Below are 15183 nucleotides of genomic sequence, written 5' to 3'. Positions count from 1 at the left end.
GCCCTGGTCCCATGTTCTGATATGATGACGCCATGTGAGACAAACAGGAAGGAGCTGTGAAGATGTGCAGAACCGCATGTGTTGGAATACAGACAATCAAAGTTACACATGAACTACCATGATAAAGTTAGTTTTCATGCTCTCTTTGTAAAATGGTCACCATGGTCTAGTATGTATGTGCTCTATTGTATAATGTGGGGTGAACTTTTTTTCTTCTTAAAGTGTCCTTGAGAAGTGCTGGTTGAGCTAAACGTTTTGTTTGAGTGAAAACAATGGAATTGTGTTTCCTTTGGAGATTGTATACAATGGAGAAAAACTGTAATACAAACTTTTTTTTTCCAGCAATGTTGCTACAGATATACATGTTGCAATACTTTCATCAGTGGGCCATACATGCTCATTCACCATTGGGTTACATCCTTCAGTGATAGTGACTTAACAGACATTTATTTAAAAGAAAAGATGTCCCTCTTAACTTTCAGCTCTGTTTTACATATTGGCGTCTCTGAACAAATTATGTTTAAAATGTTCAAATATTGCAGTCAGGTTGGTAGTCATGTGACCATCTGTGTTCTTAATGCTGCTGAGATTTCCATTTGGCAGCTCCAGCTTGTGCCCTTGGCCTCATCAAAGGGTGTTTGATTCTCTTTGTCTTATTTTGTTATAGCTGTTACTGGCAGAATCCACATGGGGATTCATGATTACCATCTAAAGAATCCGCTTCAGGACAATGTGAGATCTCAACATTTCTCTGGATTATAATGTGAACACATGTATAATGCAGAATACAAATGTCTGCAACAGAATGTACAAAATACTGCAACTGAACCCATTACCTATTTTGATCCAGTCTACAGAAGGACTTAATAACATACACTTTTGATTCATTGTAGCATCTATCTATCCGACAGAGCAAGGCGGTCAGTGGTCCGTTTGTGGTAACATGTACAGTACGTTTGTAGCATATCATCTCTCTCTCTCTCTCTCTCTCTCTCTCTCTCTCTCTCTCTCTCTCTCTCTCAAAAGCTTTTTCTTTGGGCTGAACTGTGTAATAAAAGTGAAAATGGAAAAACAAAGCAAAAGGAAAACTTTTCTGTTGTGATGGGTGAAGGTCAGAGTCATTTGTGTTGAGAGGGATTATATTGTCCAGAGTGTGGCAGATAATTATCAACATTTTCAGAGTTCAATTATCATAAATTATAACTATTAAATGCCATTCAATTATATTCATTAATTTCACTTTCAGATGGCACACTGCTCACACATCTTTGAGAGCCATTCTTTGCAGTAATTACAGTAAAACGATCACGCAATGGAACATTACAATGAATATTACAGCAGACTACAGAACACATATTATGAGGAGGATTATAATAAGCAGACACACAAATGGAAAAACAAATGGGCATAAATAATAACACAAATAATAATATTAGGATTCCACATTCAAATCCACTATAATATTTCATAATTTAAAAGCTGTTGTACTTATATAGTTTACTCCATGTTAAAAAAAAACATTAAATAAATGCATATATATATTTTTTTTTCAAAACAAACCAGTTTGTTGATTAGAATTAAAAAGAAACTGGGAAAAAAAATATTCAGATGATAAGCACTATAGTTTTCTTTGTTTCTTCGGACTTTTCCATATTTCAGTACCTTAATTAAATCTTTTAATTATTAATAGTGTTAATGGTCTGTGAAAAGGCAAACCTTTGACGTTTTCAGACATCTTTCAAGTCTCGGCGTTTGTTAATGTAATATACAAACTGTCCTGTAGGCGGCAGCACGACGCTCAAATCCTTCTAACACAGAAGAAAAAGAAGAAGAAAAAAACGTATGGTGTGTGACGTAATCTCTTCCTCATAACCTCCATCTTTCGCTACCGCATGCCTGTGTGGATATTTGACCAGGTTTGGGATGAAACGTGTTGATTTGTGTGTACCGTGCGCTGCTCGCGGTGCGCGCGCTTGTTGGTGTGCGGTCGGACCGGAGCTGTCGGACCGAGCCGGGCGGTGACACGCTGTGTTCAGTCTGGAGGCCCCGTGTTGTGTTTTCATGTCTGCAGCTGCTAACCAAACACACGCGCGCACACACACGCACACGCACACACACGCACACGCGCACACACACACACACACTGAGCAGACTGACAATTTAGGAGCTAGTCTGAGTTATTATTGCATTAGCGTGCTATCACTTCCACGTCTCTTTAAACGTTTGTTTTTAATGCTTTGTCTTGTTTATTAAATATATATTACATATATATGTTACTGTATTCTTTAGGAGCTGGACTCTTTCTGATTCGCTCGTGTTGTTGCTGCAGCTTGCAGTCGACAGGGAAAGCAGCAGCAGCAGCATGCTAGTTGTACAGCTGCTGACCATGTGTTTGTTGTCAACAATATCTTCAATTTGGTTTTATTATTGTAGGTGAGAACATGAATCAAGAAAAACTAGCAAAACTTCAAGCCCAGGTCCGGATAGGGGGAAAGGTAAGTTGACAACCAGGAAGTGGTGCATTGTTTTGATTGGGAAGGTGTAACGTTATCTGGAATACATTACACCCTAACCAAATATTACAATACATGTTGCAATAAAAAGTGGTTTATCTATTATGCTTTAGTTGCTCTTATTTAAAACAGTGCGTTTTCTTGCTTTTATTCAAATTTAATTGTTGAATTTGGTATTTTCTATTATGTGCAGCCCTAATTGCTATACAAATAAGTAATTGTTTGCTTATTGCACATATATTGCCATCGTCACACATGCCGGCCCATGACAATAAATTGTAATACAAAAGGGCCAAATATAAATTTAAGAAACAAAGTTTTTCCAGCAGAGACCTTAAAAACATCAAAGGGATCTTAATGAAAACTTTTTATATTAATTTACACATTTATGTAGTATATGTTTGTATGTATGTATGTGTGTGTGTGTGTGTGTATATATATATATATATATATATATATATATATATATATATATATATATATATATATATATATATATATTTATGTTTTTAAACTTGCATATCTATATCCATATGCACCTCAAAAAAGCAATGAATTCCAACAGATTTTGAACAGAATCACGTTGCAACTTGTTTGAGTCATATACTTTGACTGGAGAGTTTTGTATGAAATACTATAGTTGATCAACCACAGCTATGTTGCCTCGATAGCCTCTTCCTTTTATTCTAATGATGTCATTCCTCTAAGTCATCGCTAGCTTCACTTGGCTGTGATTTAGGAGTCCTGTGTCTGCTTTGGTTTTAGGGATCTGCACGCAGGAAGAAGAAGGTGGTCCACAGAACTGCAACAGCTGATGACAAGAAGCTTCAGAGTTCACTCAAGAAGTTGGCTGTCAACAATATTGCTGGAATTGAGGAGGTAAATTTGCACGAATCTTCTGTGTAAAGAAACCCTGAACAGGATCTGACTTTGACAATAAGGTGACACATTCTTACCGCGTAGACCAGATAGACTGCTTTGTAATTTGCATACTTCTACTCGGCATAGAGCCACTTCTGAGATCATTACACCGCAGCCGACAGCCGAGATTAAAAACGTAATGGTCTTTGTCTTCGGAGGTGAACATGATCAAGGACGACGGGACTGTGATCCACTTCAACAACCCCAAAGTCCAGGCCTCTCTATCCGCCAACACCTTCGCCATCACGGGCCACGCTGAGACCAAGCAGCTGACAGAGATGCTTCCCGGCATCCTCAGTCAGCTGGGAGCCGACAGCCTCAGCAGCCTGCGCAAACTGGCAGAACAGTTCCCTCGGCAAGGTGGGTGTGCCTCTGACCTCGGACCTCTTGCAATCACTGATTGTGATTTTTGGGTGGTTTAGTTAAAGAGTAGTCACTTCCTGTGGGAGGTGAGGCATCTGTAGCTGACAGCACAGTTAGATGGACATTTAATTCCTGGGAAACTTCTTGCAACACCTCCTTTGTGGTTTAGGATGGTTAGTGTGGTGTATGTTTAAATGTGTGTCATCAGCATTGCAGCTTGAATATAAAGTGCAAATTGCTTGATACCATGTGATGGAAAATGATGTTCTGAAGCCATTTAAATATAGAAAGTCAAGATCAACTTTTTCCTCCTGGAGCAGGTGATACTGTGGAAAGGACTGGTTTAAACGTGTAGTAAGCAGTCAGTAACCAACTATTAGTTAGTGTGGCACCTGTTGGCTCAGGTATCATGGAATCCCTCCTCCCTTGCTCATTTTTTCCATTTGAGTTATTTTTTTCAGCTACAAGCCCATTAGTTCCCACTGAAAGCAAAGTGCATGTTTAAAAACAGGTCACATTTATATAGTTTCATTTGTAAAAGTACAAAATAATGTCCTAAAACAGCAAAGCACTGTAGTTGTTAAGTAAATGTTACTCAAACTGATGTAAGTGGTTTATTTGTTGGACTATTTTCAGCGGTGGGTTAATATACATTTGCTGCAGTATTTACAGCAGCAGGATGGAGTATGTGGAATCAACTGAAAATAAAGTTCCCATGTTCATGATAATGAAGCAACATGTCACCCAGTGGAAGGATGGCTCACTGACTGTAATTGTTTTTAAAACAATGGAGTCACAGAGGATTAGGTTATACCAGTGTTTGGTCACACGGAAAATGTTTGTTAGTAGAATAAATACATTTTGGTTTTGCTCTTCTTTTTTTTCATGGCATTTGGTAACAATAGCAAAAATACATATTCTTAAAGAAAATATTACAGTCTTGGTACAATAGTTTAATAGCCATAGCTATACTGTGTTTTTCTTTTTTTTTACATTTGATCTCAGCTCTCGACAGCAAGGCTCCAAAGGCAGAGGACATTGAGGAAGAGGATGACGATGTTCCAGGTATGGACCATTAGATGTGTAAAAGTCTAATCGTTAAATTGATTTTGCGTGTCTACACACACATTTCAACTAAATCTCCTAATGCCGAGTCTGTTATGCATTCAAATAAAGAAGATCCACTTTGTATAAGTGATATATTGCCTAGTGCGGTCCTTGAACACATTAAATCAGCCAAGTGCATTTGATATCATTTTGTTGAGTCGTAACATTTTGTGTAATTGTTCTGCAGATCTGGTGGAGAACTTTGATGAAGCGTCAAAGGACGAGGCGAACTGACGCACGTGAAGTTCACCTGCGCACAGGCTGGACTGCAATGAAGCAAGAAACCTCCTCCGGTGTTTTTAAAGTCTAGTACTCCAGACATATCAGACGCTTACCCGCCTACAAACAAGAGACTTTTCTATTTCACAAATGGCCCAAGGATGTCCTATGTGTTTCACAAAAACAAATTAAAAAATACTCCCTTCTGGTTAACGGTCAAATCCCTTGGCCACAGTGGTCAGGATTACAGTGGTCACTAATAAAGCTAGTCTTACGACTTTTTGTTTATGAAACAAAATAAAGGTGATTAACATTTCTTAGATGGTGCTGTGGTCATTGACAAGATTGTGTGAATATCGGTGGTTCTCATCCAAATTGAAGATTTGAAGTATGCAGTATTGCATTAGAAATGCTCCACTCTTGATATACACATATATTACAGTGTGACAGGCTGTGCATGCACCCAGGTTGTTGATATCTGACCTCACAGCTCTGCTGTCTTGGCCTGCACACGGTCCTGCGGGCTGTGCAGACAGCAAACTGGGGAAGGACATTTCTGCACACCTCTTGAGTTTCTTCAAAGAGCTGCAGAGAGACACGGGGGAGGAGGAGGAGGAGGATCACAGAGAGGGGTGTAGAGGGGCGAAATCATCCCATCCTCCGCTTGTGAGCAAGGCACTGCTGCTTTGCGTCCCGCGTTCCTCGGCTCCCACATGTAACGGGGATAAAAATGCTGAAGTTCTTCTCTGCGCGGGATGACGAGAACGAAAGCCTCCTGGGAGCAATAACTGAGGGTAAGAATTGTGTCGGTTGCGCCGCGGTGGGGATGCTTTACTCCGTTCATTGCCTGCAGCGCGTTACAGGATGGTGATACAGCGCGTCTGCGTTTGACACACAGAAAACGCTGATGCAGCATTTCGCCGCGCGCATAGTCCGCATCATCTGGAACGTGCGTGTGTGTGTATGCGTGTGTGTGTGTGTTGCGCACATACACGCGCCCATCCTCGGTAAACATCAGCCCAGCGATGAGCCCTGCTCGGTGGTCTGATGTAACGGGGGGAGGGGGGAGTGTCGCATTGCCGCCCGGCCTCGGTGCCTGCGAGCGGATTAAACATTTGCGCGTGAGTTGGATGCGTCACTGTCCCGGGAAGCGATCGCTCAAGTCATCCGGATCGGTGTCGCCCCGCCGCCGTGTCACTCTGCAGCCCGCAGCTTCTCACGGTTTGACTGAGGGGAGCTGCAATGCAGTTGCACCTGGGGAATTAGAATATAACAGCCAGTAATACCCGGGTAGCTGCACTATAGGTTCTGATTTCTGGTGTTTGTTTTAATTCTTCTTACCGGGTCCTGAGTCATAACTCTTCATGAATCACTGGCAGCAATGAAACGCCGGATATGGACACGTTAACTCTCATGCGTGCTGGTATTGAACAGTAATGGTTATAACGTAACTACCAGAGAAATAGCACAGAAACAGTGATTGTAGAAGGCTTTTATTGCCTTCATGCAGAATATCATGTTGAGATCATGAATGGAGCCATTCCGAATGCAATTGCTCATTTGGCAATGTTTACAGGGAAACAGGGTTCTTTGGTGATCAGCTTTATTATCATGTGTCTGTGGTCTGCCACTAAAGACACACACCAAACGGGCCAATACACAGGAACCAGTCATGATTTCAGCGTGAACACAATGCAAGCCAACATTAAGTAACAACAACACAAACATCTGTTAATCCTCATGGTGATATTTGGACATCAAACACAGAGCCACTACTGAACATGTGGTTATCTGGGAAGCCAGCAGCTGTGTGGCATCATCAACTGCGTATTCAGCCATGATTGGTTTTCCATCAATATTTAGTCCACAACAAACCTCTTATTCCCAACCATGTGGTCTGTTCTGGGATCAGCTCATGCACACCTATCATGGCCGACTGAGTGCTAATGCTGCCTTTCATGGTGATTGAAAGCTGAGAGGTGTGTTTCTAGAGATGAAATAGATGAACACACGCTGTTAAATGGCCACTGAGCACATGTGAACATTTTCCATCAAGTCGTCATTAATGAGCAGGGAAACATGGCGCGTGTGTGTGTGTGTGTGTGTGTGTGTGTGTGTGTGTGTGTGTGTGTGTGTGTGTGTGTGTGTGTGTGTGTGTGTGTGTGTGTGTGTGTGTGCTTGACAGAAGGAGCCATAGTCATAGTAATGATAATCATGCTCTCCATCGAAACAGATGAAGGAGACAATCCATCTCTTCAGGACACCAAGCACCACTGGCTGAACAGACCCTGTCTGCTGGTGCTCAAAGATGGGGATGTGTCCAAACCGGGATTGGGTTGCGGCCAAATAAGAGCAGAATCTCCGTCTAAGACTTCTTCAGATGCGTCTGTCAGGAGCAGCTTCGGGCCATGCGAGAAGAAAGCGCCCGAACATCCTGCCAAAGCGCCTTCGCCCTCCCAGCTGGAGGAAGGCAGCTGCACTGTGACCGCCATCTCCACGTGGGGCGAGAGTTGTTTAGGGGAGTCTTCCAGACCCCTGGTGCTGAGCCCCGCGGAGGCTGCGTGGCCAGAGGAAGAGGAGGAGGAGGAGGAGGAGGAGGAAGAGGAGGAGGAGGAGGAGCAGGAGGAGGAGGAGGAGGAAGAGAAGGAGGAGGCAGCAGAGGAGGAGGAGAAGAAGAAGAAGCCCCAAGCGCTCCCATCCAAGGAGGACTCTGTGGTTGAGGAGAAGGAGCTGGAGGAGCAGCAAGAGCAGTCCAGCAGCTCGGAGGCGACAGGAGCACCCTCTGCTCCCTCACTCGATGAGACACATGGCAGGGGGGCAGAGGAGCTCCAGGGCCAGTTTAAGGCGGGCAGATCTAATGGAGGAGAGGAGACGAGCAGCAGCAAGGCCCAGGCAGCCGGTGGGGAGGGAGCGATGGGGGACTGCGCAGCTTCGCCTCTGGATCCTGACAACGACTCCCAGCTGAGCCCCGTCGGCATTCTGTCCAAGGATCGAGGCGCTGTCCTCGGAGAGGTAGCTCCACTGTGGGTCCCTGATGCTCAGGCGCAGGTCTGCATGAAGTGTGGGGTCAAGTTTACGTTTACGAAGAGGAGGCATCACTGCCGCGCTTGTGGGAAGGTGAGGAAGAACGTGTATATGTTGTGCAGCACTTCTCAAGAACCTTTGTGACAAGTGACTTGCAGTTGATGAACGTGTGTCTGTCCTTGTGTGTGTGTGTGTGTGTGTGTGTGTGTGTGTGTGTGTGTGTGTGTGTGTGTGTGTGTGTGTGTGTGCACACTTGTGTATCGGCAGGTTTTTTGTGCGCTTTGCTCCAATCTGAAGTTCAGACTCTCACATCTGGATGGCAAGGAGGGACGAGTTTGTGTTTCATGTCATTCGACCCTCGTCAAAAGTGAGCAACGCTTTCTTTTGTTTGTTTAAGTTCACAATTTTTTTTCATGAAACTTTGCTCAAGTAACTCTTGCATCCCCTTCTTCAGGGACACCTCCGAGGGGGAAAAGGAGGGTGTGGTTTGCAGATGACATCCTCCCCAATAAGCAGTCGGCGTCTGCTCCGACCACACCAGTCCGAGGGTTCTCACCGCTGATGAGGCGAGCACTGGGCGGAATGGTTCGAAGTCCCGTGGGTTCACCGCAGATCAGGAGAGCCCTGCGGCCGCATGGGACGAATATCAACGTAAGATCTCTGAACATATCTGTTGATCTATAATTAGTCAGATAGTTTGTACAAAAACATGGGCTCAGTCCTCTGCCTCCCACCTCCTCCAGGAGGCCTGTGGTCCTTACGGCTGGGGCACCACAGCTTTAGTGAGCAGCTCTGCCAACCTCATCCCCCTGGATGGCCTGCCACCCATCCTCACCTCCACAGGAGTCAAAGGAGGTAAGACACTTATTAGAGGGTGGAGTCAAAGATTAAGCAAAATTACTGGGTGGATCTTTGTGCTTGTGGTGGCGCATTATGCTGGTATTCTCCTGAGCTAGTTTCTTTTTTTTGACAGTCGACTCTTGCACAGTGCAAAGATAAGTGAAGAGGCACGGACAGGAGTACCAGGCACATGAGGCAGCACACGGCGAGGGGAAAGGGGTTCTGATGTTGAGGAGTTGACAATGTGTCGACAAACTGAAACTCAAAATGAAGAGACAGCAGCATCTACAGAATGATTCTGCATGACTTTAATGCACATTTCAAGCTGGACTTAGAAGTCATGACTAGTTAGCTTAGTCAAAGCTGGACAAAGGAGTGGAGACAACACAAAGATGTAACAACAAAAAAGTGTCTTTTACAAAAATATGATAAACTATAACCAGAGCGATAGCCAGGGGGGAGTTTATTCCTGTAAGTAGACAGGTGAGTTCAATCTCACCCACCAGGCACCTGGAGAGAGAGAGGCCTGCTCATAGAGGTCATCATACACACAATAGACTAACACTGACTAAGCTTGAACCAAAAAACTAAAAGACAGAAGAACTAGAATATTACTCCACCTCCCATAAAAACAAAACACCCTAAATTCACATTTAAAAAAGTAGCAGAGAATTATGACTAAAGCCCCAAATGCACAGATACAAGTTGACAAACCCCCATTGTCACAGGAGGTAACATCACGACAAATCAAACCGGGCCAAATTACCACGGATCCTGGATTTAATCTTGACTAAATGGTTCATTTGATCCCAAACAAGCCCCCAATTTGTCACACACACAAAAAAAAACGTGTTTAAACATGATAGCATTAATAAAAGCTACCTGCCCCTTCAACTTAATTAGGACCAGGCTGAGACAGTAGTTATTAATCCTTACACAGCTATGAGTTCACTTACATGAATCCCAGAGTCATGAAGTTAGCTCTTTTGTTTGCTTACAATGAATGAAAGTACAGCGTCAGGGAAATGCGTTTCTGTGCCAGCTCAAAGTCAGAGCAGTGGAAGACTCAGCAGTGTTATTGTGTCTTTGTTCTGCAGATTACACGGTGGAGGAGCAGCCCTCTGAGATGCTGCTTATTCAGGAGCTGGAGAGTGGCAGGCCCAAGCCTCTGGTGTTCGTCCTCAATGCCAACCTGCTTGCTATGGTCAAGCTGGTCAACTGTACGTTTATCCCCCGCCCCATCGTGCTCGGAAAATGACACATTTTCAACACATTTGTCTGCTGTGACCCAACAAATGAATTATTTGTATTATTATTGACTACAAATAGGGATGACTGAATGTGATGTCAGTTGGAATAAATACAACAACAGCTGTCTATGGAGACCTCTGAGGTTGTGCCTCGATTGTGTGACAGATGTTAACAGGAAGTGCTGGTGCGTGACGACTAAGGGGATGCACGCCGTGGGCCAGGTGGAGGTGGTGCTGTTGCTGCAGTGTTTGCCTGAAGAGAAGAGCTTCCCCAAAGACATTTTCAGCCACATTATCCAGCTGTACAGGGACACCCTCACAGGTCAGACACACACATTGTATGTCTTCATACATAACGTGTTATGTATAGTGGTGATGTTTTACATACAATTTGGTTAAAGGGTATTTTCCTATGATTACGTGGGTCCCTCTCCTCTGTATTTCTGCAGGAAAGGTAGTGAAACACCTATCGCTGTCCTTGTTCGGCACCAGCTTCCTGGGCAGTGAGGAGCACGCGGGCTTCCTGTACATTCGCTCCACTCTCCAGTCCCTTCAAGGTCTACCTCTGCCAAACCAGCCCTACCTCTTTGGCCTGCTGGTCCACAGAGCAGAGCTGGCCTGGGCCAAAGCCTTTCCTTTGCGTCTCATGCTGCGATTGGGGGCCGAGTACAGATGTAAGCCGGGCCCCCGATATGACATGCTGCGTCGGTAACGCTCCAGGATTTCTCTTCAGTTACCAGCTTTCTTTCTTGTTCCAGTTTACCCGTGTCCTCTGTACAGCGTGCGCTTTAGGAAGCCCTTGTTCGGGGACATTGGCCACACCATAATGAGACTGTTAGTGGTGAGTGTGACATTCTTGCGTTGTTACAAAACCCCATTTCCCAGCATTTGGTGTCGAAATTTGACCAAACTTTCCCTGTTCCTCCCATCACGTCCCAGGACTTTAGGAATTACCGTTATAGCCTACCGATGGTGCCGGGGCTCACTGTGGATCTAGAGGCTCAGAGGACCTGCATTAAGATACCGACCACTGGGTACAACGAGGTAGGACTACGCCTTTAAATTGCTTCACAGAGTGAATAACGACAATGTATGTCGTCTCTTTTATTTCATCAATCGTCGTCCTTTCCTCTCATTAGCTAATGAAGGCTTTGAATAAGTCCAATGAGCATGTGCTGGCCATCGGGGCGTGCTTCAATGAGACTGCAGACTCCCACCTCATCTGCGTGCAAGCAGACGATGGCCAGTACCAGACCCAGGCCATCAGCATCCACAACCAGCCACGCAAAGGTGGGCCGTTACAGGATACTGCGAGGCGCATCACGGTATCAGAGTCTGGGCTTAATGTGACATAATCAAGCAGTAGAACATTCCGCCTTCGATTGACTGAAAAGATACTTCATCTGTTATTTAGGGGAACGTTGGTACAGTTGAATTGGTGCACTGGAAGGAAAGAGATCAAGATGATAAGATCTGCACGAGAGCTGCATTCAGTGCAGGTTTTCAGTAGAAACACTCGACTAATTTTATACCTTTTAAAAATAGTATTTGCTGCCATTACAAATGATAAATGTGCAACCAGACTTTTTGCAAACCCATCACATTGTATTCTATTCATGTGATTGTGCAGCCCCTACTAAATTCAATCTTGGATTTAAACATTTGAATTGTAGCAGATATAGAATATAGACATAATGTTGTTTAACAGCATTTATTTTTTAAATGGGTCCAAAAGGAAATGAAAGAGAGACAAAGGGCTGAAGCGGCCCACTGCAGCAAAGACATTCTCTCATGTAACACTAGATGGCACAACATGATAGTTTTTGTCTTGTTACTATAAAGACTAAAGTATCAGGATTGGAGCCACAGAGTTTGCCTCTCAATATGTTTTCTTTCTTCTTCTCTCTCTTTTTTTATTGCAGTTACTGGATCATGCTTTTTTATATTCAGCAGTGCACTGAAAGCGTCCGCAGGATACCACGCCAAGTCCAGCATTGTAGAAGGTAGGATGTCTGCTCAGAGGGGAGTCAGGTTCACCTTGACATTTTCCTGGCCTGCAGGAAATTCATCATGTATTTGAACTATTTAAAAACAAAAGTAGTGCATGTTACCGCCCCTGCTTTAAGACTGGTTTATTCAGAATGTGTGTGTATATGTGTGTGTCTGTGTACATTTTAACAGACTGTTTGTCCAAGCGTGTGTACGTGTTGATGCATGCGAGTGTCGTGTGTCTGTCCGTGTGTTCCTCCTGTATCGCTGTACCCTCTCCCCAGATGGACTGATGGTGCAGATCACCGTGGAAACCATGGCCGAGCTCCGCCGGTCGCTGCGGGACATGAAAGACTACTCCGTCACCTGCGGACGGCTCGACCAATCAGACAGCCAGGAGCTGGTGTGTGTACAGTGGGTGGAGGAGAAATGCTCGGTGAACAAGGGGTGAGTGTTTGATGTTCACGGGGCAGAATTATGCTTTTGTGCATTAAGAGAACAATATAACAAGAGGATGCAGCTTTTAAGACAATGGCGTCGGCGTTTCCTTTTCTGTCCTCGATGTTGTGGTTGTGTGTCCTCCAGAGTTTTGAGCCCCATCGATGGGAAGTCCATGGAGTCCATTTGCAGCACCAAGATGTTTCAGAAGTCCGAATACAAAGAAAACGGAAAGATCATCCGCTGGACAGAAGTACATATGATGAGCTGCTTAAAACATCAACATAAGTCAATCAATTATTATTAAATGAATCACCAACGATTATGATAATGGATTAATCAGTTTTACAAAGTTTTATAAGAAAGAAAAGTCATATTTATCTGATTCCAGCTCCTTAAATGTGAATATTTTCTGATTTATGTACTTTGAGTTGTAGACTAAACAAGACTGACAATGATCTTTGGCTTTAATAACACCGATCGACATTCTGACATTTTATAGACGAAACAACTAATTGATTAATCGATAAAATAATCAACAGATTATTCCCTATATTGCGATACATCTCTGCCTCTGTGTTGTGCAGGTGTTTTTCCTGCAGAGGGGGAATCACCCCAAAGGAGGAGCGAGTGACTCCGCTGAGCACGACCGCCTAACGGAGCGGATCGCCCGGGCGTTCTGCTTGGCCCTGTGTCCTCACCTCAAACTGCTGAAGGAGGACGGGATGGCCAAGCTGGGGCTGCGTGTCGCGTTCGACTCTCAAGAGGTCAGAAAGGATGTTTGGTATTAGGTATCAGTGGGCGGAGTCACGTTTACACATTGTTGCAATCCTCCCATAATAAGGTTGCATCATGAATACTGCCCCTCAAAGCCATGTATAAAAGTACATATTTAGTCAGAATTTAGTTTGAGACAGAAATGTGACTTTTTGACAAAAATAATTATGCTATAGAAAGCCACAGTAACTGAGGTTCATATCACACATTTAAACATATTAAATGGTTAATTCATTATATTGACTTCAATGTAAAACTTGTTTATAGGGCAAATTGATGGATAGCAAAACATAATCTGGTTTATATTCCCAAACAAAGATAGCTGAAGGAGCACATTGTTTACTACCATCATCAGGCAGAATAGTGTCCGTTTTTCTTTTAGGTGTTGTAGGTCCCTGGAATATATGTTTTTGGTAATATTATCAGCATGTAGTGTAGCGCCATTAAATGAAGCCAATACAACCATGACTTTGAGATTAAATCCTTCTATGAACATTTTCTTTTCTCACAGTGATCATTTATACATTCTTAAGATTTTCAGTTTCTTTTACCATAAGTGGTACTCTGCTACGGGAATCCTTAAGGTTTCGGATGCTTTTTCAATTGGCCAGAAAGCTTGTGAAGAATATTCAGGGATGTTTTGTAAAAATTCATACGGGTCTAACTTTGAGTGGTGTAACATATGACAGTTGTAACGTTAATATCTTAAGCTCCTGGAGATAGATAGATATAACAAATAATTACTGTTTTTTTGTATTTTCAGGTGGGATTTGTGGCTGGGAGCAATGGGCTTCCCCTCCCAGCTCAGTACCTGAACGCCCTGGACAGCGTGCTGATCCCCGTCATACACAGCAGGGGGTGCAAGAGGGGCGACGAGCCCATCGTGATGGAGCTCATCTTTTACATCCTGGAGAACATCACTTAGAGCGCACACACACACACACACACACACACACACACACAAAACTGATTCATCTTTTCAAACCCTGACCACAACTCTGTCTCTAGGCACTTCTCATCAATGCTGCCAACAGCTTCAGGGCAATAAAAGCATTCAAAGGGCGAACCGGACCACATCCAAGGTCTGCATACATGTCATCCACTCATGAGTAGAGAGAAGCGGTTAGTGGTTTTTCTGATCTCACCCTGCCCTGCAGCAGACAATCTGGGTACGCATGTAAACCTAGGATGGGCCTTCAGATCACTGTACACTGTTGTACAGTAGTAGCAACTTCATTGCTTGACATCATCCTCGTCACAATGTTTAATACGAATTACCATTATGGAGAATACCTTTAAGAGTGGGAGCTGGATTCAGCCCCACCACCTAAAAGCAAAGAGAAAAAGAGAATGACTCGAGGAACAGTACATAGTATATCTGTAGCAACTGGATGAATGCCTAAAGGATGTTTTCATACTGGTTGTATTTCAATTGATTGCTCATGAAATGTAATGTCGGCCTGGAATTAAACTTGCAACAACGACTGAGTTACTGCTTGTTCATCAAGGACACATTCACTGAAGCACTTAACTAGCTTTGTACTTATACTTCACATTTCAGAGGGAAATTGTTATTTTTTTCCTCCACTATATTTTCCTCCAACTACTATAATTACAAACTCTATTGCAGATTAAAAATAAAATGTTTTAAAATTAAAAACATAAATGCACTCATTGGCTTTATGAGGTACACCTGTAAAATCAAATCTAATGGCTCATTTACAAAGATAATAAAGTTCATT

The 15183-nt window shown here is 43.5% G+C and overlaps 2 protein-coding genes across 2 annotated transcripts; both read left to right on the top strand.

Moving 5' to 3' along the window:
* The first annotated feature begins 1851 nt into the window (after nucleotides 1–1851).
* On the top strand, nucleotides 1852–5439 carry btf3l4 (basic transcription factor 3-like 4). The gene is made up of 6 exons (XM_079220920.1): nucleotides 1852–1916; nucleotides 2434–2495; nucleotides 3279–3392; nucleotides 3593–3794; nucleotides 4803–4862; nucleotides 5092–5439. The coding sequence occupies exons 2-6, from the start codon at nucleotides 2442–2444 to the stop codon at nucleotides 5136–5138; spliced, it is 477 nt and encodes a 158-aa protein (XP_079077046.1). The 5' UTR covers nucleotides 1852–1916; nucleotides 2434–2441; the 3' UTR covers nucleotides 5139–5439.
* A 1898-nt stretch (nucleotides 5440–7337) lies between these two features.
* zfyve9b (zinc finger, FYVE domain containing 9b) lies at nucleotides 7338–14896 on the top strand (the record flags this gene model as incomplete). The annotated part of the gene is made up of 16 exons (XM_079220807.1): nucleotides 7338–7661; nucleotides 7848–8240; nucleotides 8445–8514; nucleotides 8602–8798; nucleotides 8891–9002; nucleotides 10085–10207; nucleotides 10404–10559; nucleotides 10687–10911; nucleotides 10996–11078; nucleotides 11177–11281; nucleotides 11377–11527; nucleotides 12160–12240; nucleotides 12511–12673; nucleotides 12812–12917; nucleotides 13252–13431; nucleotides 14205–14896. 16 exons carry the CDS (start codon nucleotides 7338–7340, stop codon nucleotides 14364–14366), a joined length of 2631 nt encoding a protein of 876 aa, XP_079076933.1. The 3' UTR covers nucleotides 14367–14896.
* Nucleotides 14897–15183: the final 287 nt, after the last annotated feature.

The sequence above is a fragment of the Taurulus bubalis genome (genome assembly GCF_910589615.1).
Source record: "Taurulus bubalis genome assembly, chromosome: 7".
Taxonomy (NCBI): Eukaryota; Metazoa; Chordata; class Actinopteri; order Perciformes; family Cottidae; genus Taurulus; species Taurulus bubalis.
This window is presented reverse-complemented; position numbering and strand designations above follow the sequence as displayed.